We start from the raw sequence: 13,083 nt of genomic DNA, 5'->3' as shown, positions 1-13,083 counted from the left end.
AATTTAGGCGCTATTTATAAAAATGAATCTTCATGCGTGAACAGCCACCATTAAAGGTGGATGATTTTCTTCAAAATGAAATGGGACCTCTGTGGAAGTACCCCCTTTCCAACAAAAAAAGAATCATGAAAATCGGTCCACAAATACCGGAGTTATCGCGTAACATACATACAAAAAAAACACATACAGTCGACTCAATTCGGCTGTATGTGTTTTTTTTGTAACCTCCTCCTTTTTTGATGTCGGTTAAAAATATAGAAAATACTTCAAGAACCACTATCACAGCCAACTCTTTTACTTGTAGAATACGGTATTTTAATTTTAAGTTCGCCTGTATTTTTGAGTGTTTGTTACGCATTTGTGAACGGATTTTGATGATTCTTTCTTTTGTTGGTACCTTAGTAATACGCGTACAAACATTCTCGTGTCAAATATTTAGACAAAGAGAATTAGAGTCATTTATGTGTGTCTCAACTGTGACTCAGATGACGAAATGAGCGATGAAATAATATTACTGATGAACAAGAATGTAGTTTAAGTTTTAAAGTTTAGTTGTGCACTTGTGCATAGCATAAATATTACATATATACAGTCATATAAAAGGTTTTTTCTTTTAATAAAATCTTTGTTATCCTGTCATAATCTGAGTGGAACAATTTGCCCCAAAGGCGGACTAGATGTGCCGCTCCGAAATTTGTCAAAAATTTGACTCTGTAAAAAACCCATTGAGATATTAGTGGAAGTAACTTTATAATACTACAAAAAGCGATAAACATTTGTTCAATATTTCCACATGTTGTATCAAATCCTTCATTTTCAGTATAAAACTTCAAGTTATTTGAAAACAGGAACATTTCCGCTCTCACCTACTTAAAGAGAAATACTCCATACAAAACTTATGTGCAAAGTAAGATATTTTATTCTGAAATAATTCGTTTTATGCTGTGTTCAAGACTTTATATGATCGGATAAAGTACATCCTATCATGTAACACATTCTTAAAGTACTGGAATACATGGAATACTGTTGCCACTTTTGGGTGGCTCTGATACCAACTGGCCGCCTTGGATTCAATTGACAAGCGTGGCAAGAGGCTTCGGAATTAGTAGAGCCTTGAACACCGCCGTAAAATTGCCTGCCATAGGATATATCAGGAAGAGTGTGCGACGGAATTACACAATTTAATTCCGCCTTCCCTTTTCCATCACCGTGGGACTAGGCGTAGGTTAGGTTCCACCCCTGTGTTGTGGATACTCCATAGATCCGCACGAAGCGTTTCTATATCCTATATTTCTATATTTCTTCCGTGTTTTTATACGGCGAACGGCTATGGAGTGGAATTCCCTGCTTGCAGACTAGTTCCCTGGACATTATAACTTGGACCTTTGGAGTGATTATTGGAGTGATTAGGCATTATTTAGATTTTTACGGCACTCATATGAAAAATCGTACTTATATTTTTTGTGAGATCGTTATTCAATAGTAAATACCTACAACATTTGATCTAGTAAAACAATTTTTCCCACTTCATCTGTGACTTGCGTTAAATCGTGCAAAGTGTTCAATACAAGTGCAGTATTTTGTGCAATTTAACCCCTGCCCTAGTAGCAAATTAATTCACTTCCATTTTTATGAAGTTTGTGTTACACTCTGTGCATCTCCAATTGTCAATTAAAACTAATTGTTCAATGTTATCTATTAACATGCATAGTTGAGATAATGTGTTTACAAAACTCGTCTTTATCAGAATTCCTAGCGGAAGACACGTTTAGTTTACCCGATATTTTGGGAGATAATTAGTATTAATTAATTAATACCTCAGCTCGAATTCAAGTTTTTCCTGTACTAAGGCTGCCTTTCCACCACAGATGTGCCACGTGGCGGGACACTGTGCGAGGAAAAAATCCACCAATAGGATTACTTCATTTTCCAAACCTCGCTTAGCTCAGCTCTGGTGGAAAAGGGCTAGCAGAGCTAAGTATTTATGCATACAACGTATACGGTTCATTTTCTTTGAGTCGAGCAGCAAGGACGCTGTCTTTATTTCAGAATTTATTTTTAAGAAATTAAAGCTATTTGAAAAATGTATATCGTGTACTATACGCATTCTATTTAGTACAGTTGATTAAAAAGAAATCATTTGTACATGTAAGAGCGGTTACACATGACGATATTTAGCATCCATACAATCGCGCGTTTGCATCTCTGCTAAAAGTCTCCACTTTGTCGCAACCACTCTTTAATACCTATTAAATATAGCGGTTTTTTTGTAATATTAAGAGATAAGTTTGTGCTTTTTTTTCTATTGTGAAAATTGCCAGGAATCGTGTTTTCAAACCGTATGGTAATCAGTGTACCTATATCAATTTTACTATATATTTTTTCCAAAGTGTTGTATAGATTCTTAAGCCTTAGCTCCTGTCCGCCATTTTTAAAATGGCCGCAATGAATAAGTATTAAAATAAAAAAAATTAAGTAGTTCGCATTCTTCTTACCCTGTTATATCGATAGCATACACTGGGAAGCTCGCGATGCTCACATTTTGGTGGAAGAAATAGGTAAGGTGGCAGTATTTCCCTGGAGGAACTGACAAGGACCTCTACTGCTACGAATAGAAGTATGATAATTAGAATAGTAGAGTAGCTAGTCGACCTGCTAATTATGAATAAAATTAATATCTCTTTGGGTAATTTGTAAACCGAAACTGGCAACACGAAATTATTTTAAAATAATGCAGTCTGCCGTTCTGTGATACAAGTAATCAATATCGCCCTAACCATTGGGTGTTTAATTACTTTAGTTAATTATAAGTTTTAAATTATATAATCTAATTTTGCAAAAAATACAATCGAGTGAATTTTTTAAAGTATTTTCTAAAATATTTATGATTTGTAAATTATTTTTTTTATTATATAAAAATGGAAATTATTTTTAAAGGAAATAATATATTTTATAACATTTTATGTTTTTTAATAACAGAAAATGAAAAGCTATTCGATCGTAGTGATGCAAAGTTGTACTGGAGAACAGTTTTGCATACCATCTTCATATACCATCATGCTTATGTAGGTTCTTATACCGGTGGCTTAGAGCAGTATTTAAAAAACAGTGATGAAGATAAGCTGCGAACCTTGTACACATTTCGTTTTGCCTACTTGACTGGCTGGAACTTTGTAAGTACTCTAATTAAATAATTACAATTATATGCTAGAAGACGTCGGTTCGAATCCGGCCAGATCGAAGGAAGTTTTTCTGTGTTCGATCTTTGTACTAACAATTGTAAGAACCTAGTTCAGTAATTTCACGAAAAAAATAATTGAATAACAATTCAATAAAAATAAAAAAAAGATCTTATAAGTTTGTGGAATCCCATCTAATTGCCAGGTGTTATTGAAACCGGTTTACGGAAAGTGAGTGAATCATCAAAATCGGTTATCCCACAACATACATATAAAAAAAATGCAATCGAATTGAGAACCTCCTCCTTTTTGAAGTCGGTTAAATAAAAATGGATCGAAATGAGCTGTCTGAATGTGAAATATAATAGTGATATGGAAAGGGACGGTAGGGTAAAGGTGACGCTCTTCAAAACGTTCTCTGCCTCCCTGTACACGTGCAGCTTGTGGCGAGACTACACGAAAGGGGCTTACAGATCCCTGCGGACACAATATAATAACGTCTTCCGGGTGTTGATGAGGTGTGCGTCTCTGGTGCGTCGCGTGCGTGCTAGCCCCAACTCCGCTCTCAATGCGACACCACAGGATTAACTGCCCCTACATTTACAAACTGGCGTGGGCTTCATGCCCTAAAATGTGTAATTAAATTTTACTACTAAGTTACTTGAATAAAAATATTTGAATTGAATTGAAATTCAAAAGCTGTGAGTCAAAAGTCGTATCTAAAGCAGTACAGAAGGGCGACTTTGTCAGCACGGATCCGTGACACCATTTTCATGAACTTTTCAAAATTATTACGTAAATTACTATCAGTAAAGATGATACCGTCCCAATCCCAAAAATGTTCGGAGTTTTCCAATAAGGACGTAACAATTTTGTATTTCAATAAAACGCAGAACTATATGAAATATATTCCAATAGCAGTACACATGGTACATTTAAGAATGGAATTCGATCTCGTTCATATGACCACCGTGAGCACGTTTGCAGCGTTCAATTCTTTGGAACCAATTTTCCGCCACTCTTTCACTCATATCGTCCGAAACATTGGCAACATCGCGTTTCATATTCTTCCGTTTGATATTAAATTGGCCTTTGTGAACCGATTTTGATGATTCTTTTTCATCAGTTTATACGCATCCACTGCTGGACAAAAACCTCCCCTTGAGCACGCCAACTCTCCCGATCTTGTGCCGCCCGCATCCAACCGCTGCCGACCACCTTGCTCAGGTCGTCCGTCTATCTTACCGCAGGGCGTCTCTGCACTACGTTTTCCTTAACGTGATCGCCACTCCAGAACAAGTCTGCTCCATCGGCGGTCAATCCTCTTGCAGACATGCCCGGCCCACTGGCACTTAAGCTTACTGATTTTGCGAGCAATGTCGGTCACTTTAGTCCTCTGACGTGTGACCTCGTTACGGATTCGGTCCATCAGAGAAACCCCAAGCATAGCTCGCTCCATCGCACGCTGAGCTACCATGAATTTGTAGATGAGGCCTGTTGTTAATGTTTTCGAAGTTTTGTACTCTTGTGTGTACCAGTATTAGTCCCACTTAAATTTATAGAAAATATCTATCTCTGAGGGTAGCAAACTAGGCGATGAGTCCTGTTTAACGCACTTTCCGGTAACCGATTGTTGAAAAGTTAAGCTTTTACCTACCTAATCTGTGTATTTTAAGTTCGCTAGTTGCTACTTTCACAGTCTAATGACATACGGCATTTTGCTTTGGGGTAATGCCGCCGATATCAATAGAATCTTTGTCCTGCAGAAACGTGCAGTAAGGGCAATTTACAATCTGGGCTCCAAAGTATTTTTGAGAGATAAGTTTAATGAAATTAACTTTCTTACACAAGCCTCACAGTACATTTATGAAAATGTAATTTATGTTAAAAGGAATAGTAATTTCTTTATGAAAAATAGTGACAGACATAACATTAATACGAGGAATAGAAATAAACTAGCTTTTCTTGATAGTCGTCTTCACAAAGTCAAAAAATCATTTAAGGGGCAATGTATACGCTTCTATAACAAGATTCCGGTTGATATACAAAATTTGCCTTTCACGAGGTTTAAAACTATAGTGAAACAAAAACTTTATACAACTTCTGCGTACTTGGATGACAAAAATCCGTGGTAGTAACCCGTTTAGCTCATGGAGGTGGTCTCGATCTCTGATGTTTCAAATAAAAATAAATAAATATTGTAAATGTTAAAGAGCAACCCCTAGAGTTTCTTGCTCATTCTTCTCAGGGGAATCTGCCTTACGAATGAGCGGTAGAGTTTAACCATTGTGACGATTTCAAGTGTAATAATGCTTACCTATGAATTTGAACTAGTTTATCTCCCTATTTGGTTTACTTGGCTTTACGGCTTTCAATATCAAAAGCCGTTTGAATTTCAATTACCAGATAATAATAATTATTTTTAAATTTTTAAAGTATGCTTTCTCGTGTCAGGGTTTTTTCTAAGATTTTATTCGTCCTTTATTCAATAAAATGACCCAAATATACTATCGCAGCTATTAAAATAAATAGGGTCGTCTAGTTCTCTAATATCATTATCAACACACGTGATTGAATCAGTCTGCGTGTCCATCTATACTTTGCCGTGTCAATAACCTCTGATCACATTGGGTGCCTTTTCAACGATTGTATAGCAAAACAATACTATCACTTGTGCTCCTTAATGGGGTAGGTTGATAATTGACTTTAGAAGCAGAAGAGCTCATTGTGAACAAATCCGTATAGAGAAGTACTGCTACCTACCTATTTCTGCCGCCAAGCAGTAATGTGATTACAGCGTTCCGGTTCGGTTCACGCACATGGGACTTGTCAAGTTATGTTTCAAAGTTACGCGCGCAGGGGCAGTGATCCACAGATTATTGCGATTTAAGGCTTTGAGTGGCATTACAACTGCTATAGATAGGCGTGTGGCTTACCACCAGGCGTACTAGTCCATTACTTGGCATCATAAAAAAATACTTATTTCATGTCATCAAATAACTTCTGACGTCATCATCATCATCATGATATCAGCCGAAAGACGTCCTCTGCTGAACATAGGCCCATAGTTCTCACTGCCAATTCAACTTGCTAATCTTTCTAGATATGTCGGTGATATTTCGTTCTTCCACGGATATCCTCATTTCTGATTCGATCACGTAGAGAAATGCCGAGCTTTGCTCGCTCCATAGCTCGTTGAGTGACTTTGAGGTTTTTATGAGGCTCATAGTAAGAGACTTCTGACGTATTTGTCGTAAAACATTTCGTCGGTGTTTCGTAGAGAAGGCGAAAACGCCATTTAGAAATTTTGTTCATGTAAAACAGTCGTGAAAAGTTAAAATATGATTGCTTGAGAAATTTTTCGAAATGGCGCTTTCGCTTATACACATTTATAATGGTAAGGGTGCTGGTGAAATTACAGTCACATGGGATTTAACAACTTATGCGTCAAGGTGACGGGCACAGTGGCAAAGCCCTTCGAATCTTTACGATTTAAGGCTATGAGTGACACTACAACTGCTATGGACAGGTATATCGCTTACCAACAGGCACACAACTTCTTCGTCCAATTACTTGGTATCATATAAAAATATTTTCATCACACTCATTATAGCCTTGTAATGAGAAAAAAAAGGCCTGAGGCATTGACTTACAATTATATGGACGTCGGGTCCGCGCTAAAAAGTGTCCGAACTTATAGGGCGTTAGAATCGTATACTGAGCGTCATTCACGCTTTAGTCTTCGTTTGTTCGACTGACAGCGAAGCAAGCAAAATTAGACAGTACTGCGATGACATTACAATTTAAATTCAACGTTTTAGCTTTTTCATATTCCTTTACATGTCACTACCTTACAATGTTACACCTACAAAAAATACTGTACACGTAACTAATTAGTTGTTCTGAGACTCTGTGGATTGAGAAGCGACATAAATATTCTTAATTGGTGATTATAGCGTATTTTACACCTTGTAATATTTTCTTTCTTGTACTTGTATTACTGAGAGGTGGGAACCTGGTGGCCTGACGCACAGGCATTTTTATGCTTAGTTTAGGCATCAGTCTCCCACAAAATTATTGTTCTTAAAAATTAAACTTGTGAACTAATCTTTAGCTATATTTTGTGGAAGAAAAATAAACTTTATTATTATTATTATTATTATTACCTTTAAATAGGTTGACTTGGGACATTTTTTTCGTGGTTTTTGTATTAGACCCGTCGTCCATTTATTTGTAAGTCAATGGCCTGAGGGTCTTATTTGGGGCAAAATAGTCAAGTTAGCCTGCATGCAATCATAGTATAACTCGCAAATGTGGCGAAAAACATTGTATGATTCACGGGCGGTCTCACTCGTAATTCCTTATTTACCGCCTTTAATACGTGAGTCCCCGCGGCAAGGTGTCCAAGATGCTGGCAGCGTTCCCCCTTTGTATTGCTATGTTAAAGCGTTGGGCAGGGTTTCCCAGATAGTCTATTAATTTTTTAGATAAAATTTTGTACAGAAGAAAGGCACTGGGACCCCACGGGCCATGGGTTTTGACTTCAAAGGCTGTAAATAGGTAGTCGAAGCTGAGATCCGGGTACTTATTACTTTTTATTCTTTCCGCCTGCTCAGCTGCGGAGCTAGCCTTCTTGCTGGTGTGCTGGAGATAGGATGGGGCAAGTGTGTCGGCACATGTGTCCCACACCAGTGCCTAGCCCATACTCCAAGGGATGAGAGTCATTCCGTTCAGGCGTTTGCCATCTGTTCGCGACATGCCGCGTGGCTCGAGTATAGCGGACACGCTAACAGTGGCAAAGTCAAAACGTTCCTAGCGAGCAATGGTGTGTTCCTATCAATATTTAATCAGGGCCCTCATACAACCCAAATAAACCTTCGTAAGATAATGTCACGTGTGACCTCTTTATTACATGTGGCAAGAACATGACTTGATAGCCCTTTCAACTATAGATAAATATTTGTCCTGTATATGACTGATATTTAGTAACCAACATCCAAAAATGGGATGGTTTTAATTCATTTCAGAAAGCGTGTTAAAGACGAGTCAACAATTCGAAACAATTTTAATAGTTTATTTTAATATAATTATAACAAACTAGTGGAGTAATTTCCCAAAAAAGTAATTTAATGTCATATATGTATAAAACACCGTGAGTCAATTAACTTTATACTACAATTTATTTGCCTAAAGGTCTGGTCATAAACCTTTAAAAAAAATTGTTAAGAACCTTCATTAACATAAAGTACCTGGCTCAGTGAAGAAAAACTTTCATAGATTTCTCAAAGATATCGCTACGTTGGGTCTGCTGGTTGGTTCTAAAGCTTAGTTGGGAGAGCGTCGGCCTGGTATGCTCAAGACGCTGGCTTGAATTCAGCAATATCGAATTAATTTTTCTTTATTCGATCTTTGTATTAATAATTATAACAAATTAGTGGAGTAATTTCACAAAAAAAAAACCAATTGAATATGGCAGTAAAACATCGTGTTAGTCAATGAATTTCATATTAGAATTAAGTATTACATGCAAGTCTGTACTTTAATCTATTTCTACATAATTTCCACCAATATTAAGGCATTACAACCAGCTTTTGAATCCCGTCGTCATAGAAGTCAGACGCCTAATTTCACAACCAACGCAACACGGTCGTTTTAACACCATCATCGTCTTCGTAGCGCTGACTACCAAAATGATTCTTCAATTGCAAGAACACGTTTTAGTTACTAGGCGCTTAATCGGGTTCGGAGGGTGATGAAGGTATCAATTTCATCAACTTTCTGCACCAAATCTTCAGTAATAACAAAAAGTCACCCAATTTGTTCCTCGTCATGAACATTCTGGCTGCCATTTCCGTACCACTCCATCGCTCATATTTTGTCCATATACTTCCGTGTCTACAGATTCGGTACCTATCTGGAAAATACCCGAAATGGCTCACCTAAAGCACTAGCCTTTTGACAACCGGGTGATCTGGGGTCTGGGGATCTGATTTACATGGCCCCTGTGCGGGTTTGCTTGCACACGTTATAGTGCCCTTGCATAACCAAGAGGTTGAAAAGGTCACTATAAACAATAAAATAGTACCAGTAGAGCTCCTTGTGAAAGGGTTCGTCCAGGGTTGTACTGCCATCTTACCCATTTCTGCCGTCAAGCAGTAATGTCAGCATTACTGTGTTCCGGTTTTGAAGGATAAGGGTGTTGGTGAAATTACAGGCACATGGGACTTGTCAATTTATGTCTCAGGGTGACGGGCGCAGTGGTAGCGCCCCCTCAGATCTTTGCTCTTCTAAAGCTCTGAGTGACACTGCAACTGTTATGTTCGTCCCATCACTTGATGTTTAAAAAAAAACAAAACTTATGTAGAAATATTTAGCTGTCCATATACTTCACAGATTTGACGTAGAACTTCAATCGCCATTAACAGTAAGAAAACGAATCACAGCGCGCATTTCACATCATCATCATTAGCCTATTGCAGTCCACTGCTGGACGTAGGCCTCTCTCAATGCGCGCCATTTCTCCCGATTCTCAGCTTGTCACATCTATCTGCTGCCAAAGTAGTCCTTCGCAAATCGGCCAGATTATAGTAGTAGGTAGGTTATTTCACAGCAGTTAATTCTCAATCGGCGGAGGCATTTTAAATACGCATAACCAAACAAACACTAAAAAACTAAAATAAACAAGGTCGAATGTTGCCGATTGCAGCGATGCAACTACAATTTGATAATGGTAAGGGTAAAAATCAATAAAATTAGTTATCTAATTCATTATAGCGTACGCTGGATTTTCTATTGTGGAATCCAATTAGATAATATAATTATTTATAAATAAATAACAGAAATTTTGTTACAAGCCCTGTACCATGGAAAAGTCCATGAAAAGTACAATATAGTGATTTAAATGTCTCATTTCACGAAAATTCACAAGTTATTGGGTTTTGCCAGACACCCCTTATTATTGACTCATGCGTAGTGTAGATATACTACAGAAATTGCAGGCCTCGACTTGTTACGTTTCTGATAAACCTCTATGGTATCAAAGAGAAAATTAAGATGGCGAAAAATAAGGAATAGAAAAGAAAAATTAGCAAAGTAACCAGGTTTCCGCCTAGAAGTAGCCTGGTAAATTCACTCTTAGCTACTTAGCTTAATCTAGATAGTTATCTGTTTCAGGTAATACAATCAGTGTACCTGTTCCTGGCATCTGGCCACGACTTGTTGCAATGGGCAGATAAAGAACATACCTCACTCGGCGTCAGGGTGCGTTACTGGCGTGACGTCATCTACAATGGACTTGTGGTACCTTGTACTTGTGTGAGTACCATTTTAAGGTTAAACAAGCGTGCTGCATACCTCGACACTATGTCTATGTTTAAAACGAGCCCTGTACTCCACCTACGGTGGGGTCAGGCTCGGCCTGCGGCGTGTGGTCGGGTTCAGATTACGGTGTATGCTTATGCTCTTCAGTGGCACAGCGGTTAGTAGGTACTATGAGCGCTTGATGAAGAGGTTTCAGGTTCGATTCCCGATTTGGGCCAATTTAGGAAACGAACATATCTAAGTTGGTTCTGGTCTGGGCGTTCTGAGTATTGTCATCAGAGATGCAGTTATTCTGATATTCATAGTACAGGAAATTTGTGACCAGAAATTTGGTGTGATTGTTTCGCATTTTTTCCCCAAATACTTCTCTTTGGCATAGCTTACAATCGGATACTCCACTGCCTACCTCTGCACCTGACGACAGATCCACTTTAACAGATCCACGGTGTTATTATTGGCTGATTTCAGGCTTTCTGTTGCCCAATCGCAACAAGCGTTAAAAAGGCAGATTCCAATCAAATTACTACGTGCAGTGGCAGTGACGGAAATATTCAAATTGGCTACATTTGCCAGATATGCAGAATTAATTATCCAATGCTAGTTAGGTTTGCGCTATCCCCGACGATTTACTAATTTCCGGTTTAACTGTGTCTTGAAACAGAACTAATCAAATTCAGTATTATCTGCATTATTACCAGTCTCAATGCATCAGAGTCTCTGTCTAAAGTTTTATTCAGCTGTATATTAAGGAAATTACAGCTATCACTACTCTACCTGATCTTAGAACTAGTAATGGAATATGCTGATCTCGATTCTAAAGACCTTGAGCTCTAATTCCATCAGACCAACACCACTGACTGTTTTCGAAGTTTGTGCAGTTTACCGATTCACGTGTATAAGCGGTAAGCGAAAACATCATTAAACTTACACGTCGAAGAAACGCTTAGGACTGTAGGCGAAACGGTTCCTTTCGAATAATCCATGCTCGGCACATTTATGAAACTATTTTTAGATAAATACATCATATTGTTCTTTTCATTCCTACAGTTTGTCTTTGGAATATTCTGGAGTCTTTACTTTATCGACCGCGAGTTGATCTTTCCGCGTGTCTATGACGACGTGGTCCCATGGTGGTTTAACCATTGCGTACATACCAACATACTGATCCTGGTTGCCGCTGAGACCTTCCTTCAGGAGAGAAGAGAACCTACTAATAAGAGATTGGAACTGATTTTGAATGGCTGCCTTGGAATTCTATATGCTATTGTGTAAGTATGCTATTATATTAAACCAGAGAGTAAGGAATTCCCTTTAGCTTCCGTAACTTAACGTTAATTTATGTATTCGACTACATTGTCACTTACTATCAGAACGAATAAAAATCTCGGTTAGACGGACAGAATCTATGCCGTGTTTGCTCGGGACTCTCTTATAAACACGTTTGACTTGATCTTGTTTCAGAGATCATTAGAAAGAATCGATGAAATAAATTAGAAGATACCAGCAGTGAAGCTGTAATCTGATGCTCATTTTTAATGACTCTAACACATAATACTTTATTAAGTTTGTTGCAAATAACTTAAACTTTCCGTCGCTTACTTGCTTTTTCATTACAGGTACTATTCCATTTACTTCTTTGCACATCGATGGTTATACAAAATCTTTGGAGTCATGACCTGGTGGCAAGTTTGTCTGTTCCAAATGGGCATCTGGGCTTCTTCATTCATTTTCTATTTTATTCACTTCCCCATAAACCGACTTATACAAAGAGTAATGGAGAACAACGATGAAATTCCGGAAAAGAACGGTGATTTACTGCTTAAAGGGAATGTTAAATTTGAAAATGAGAATTTTGCATCATAGAATTAAGAAGTTATACATAAACATGAGGAATATGGAGGAAAAATACAGAACTAATGAAAACATCTATAAATGTTGTGTATGCCTTGCAGTCACGCTGGTATCGTTCTACAATTTTTCGTGGTGTGCTAATAAAATAAATGATGATCAGAAATATTTTTATTGATATAGTTTATTGCACTGTACATTGAAAGCTTTGTATGGTTCGCAAGCATATTTTGTGATTCATCGAAGGCTTTCGCTTATTTAAGACATAACATACTGTTGAATAAACTGGAATATTACTGTTTCTATGGAACTGAACTAATATGGTCGTATATTTTAAACATATCGTACACAATATGTAACAATGAATAGAATAGGCTATATACTCAGGTGTAACAGTGTTGGAGTACCACAGGGATCGATCCTTAGACCGATCTTATTTCTGGTTTATATTAAAAGTCTACCGCGCTGCTTACCAAATTGCACCTGTACCAGATTACCGATAATTCTCATGTAAGAGTCAGTAGTTTTAGAACTAAACGTAACGGGATTGACACCAACCAATATTTTATGAAGGAAGGAAGGAGAAGGAGTAGCTAATAATAAAAATAGAGTAATGTTTAGTCACTTATTAGAGAATTAATTTTCTTGTCAAAAATACTTTGTTTCGTGCGACAGAGCAAACAAAATCTATATGAAGTGAACGAATAAAACGTTTAGTAAATTTTAAACTTTATGT

At 37.6% G+C, this 13,083-nt stretch overlaps 1 protein-coding gene across 1 annotated transcript in view; it reads left to right on the top strand.

Annotated features, from left to right (window-relative positions):
- Positions 1 to 13,083, top strand: part of LOC113238680 (androgen-dependent TFPI-regulating protein-like) — a 14,746-nt gene extending 1,663 nt beyond the window's left edge. Inside the window, exons 2-5 of the mRNA XM_026475520.1 lie at positions 2,980 to 3,173; positions 10,353 to 10,493; positions 11,547 to 11,767; positions 12,116 to 13,083. Of these exons, the coding sequence (XP_026331305.1) occupies positions 2,980 to 3,173; positions 10,353 to 10,493; positions 11,547 to 11,767; positions 12,116 to 12,362 (803 nt within the window). The 3' untranslated portion in view covers positions 12,363 to 13,083. The remainder of the gene's footprint in view (positions 1 to 2,979; positions 3,174 to 10,352; positions 10,494 to 11,546; positions 11,768 to 12,115) is intronic.

Source organism: Hyposmocoma kahamanoa, unplaced genomic scaffold (assembly GCF_003589595.1).
Source record: "Hyposmocoma kahamanoa isolate Upper Pololo Valley unplaced genomic scaffold, ASM358959v1 104, whole genome shotgun sequence".
Classification (NCBI taxonomy): domain Eukaryota; kingdom Metazoa; phylum Arthropoda; class Insecta; order Lepidoptera; family Cosmopterigidae; genus Hyposmocoma; species Hyposmocoma kahamanoa.
The sequence above is the reverse complement of the archived record's forward strand: the minus strand, read 5'-3'. Positions and strand labels throughout refer to the sequence as shown.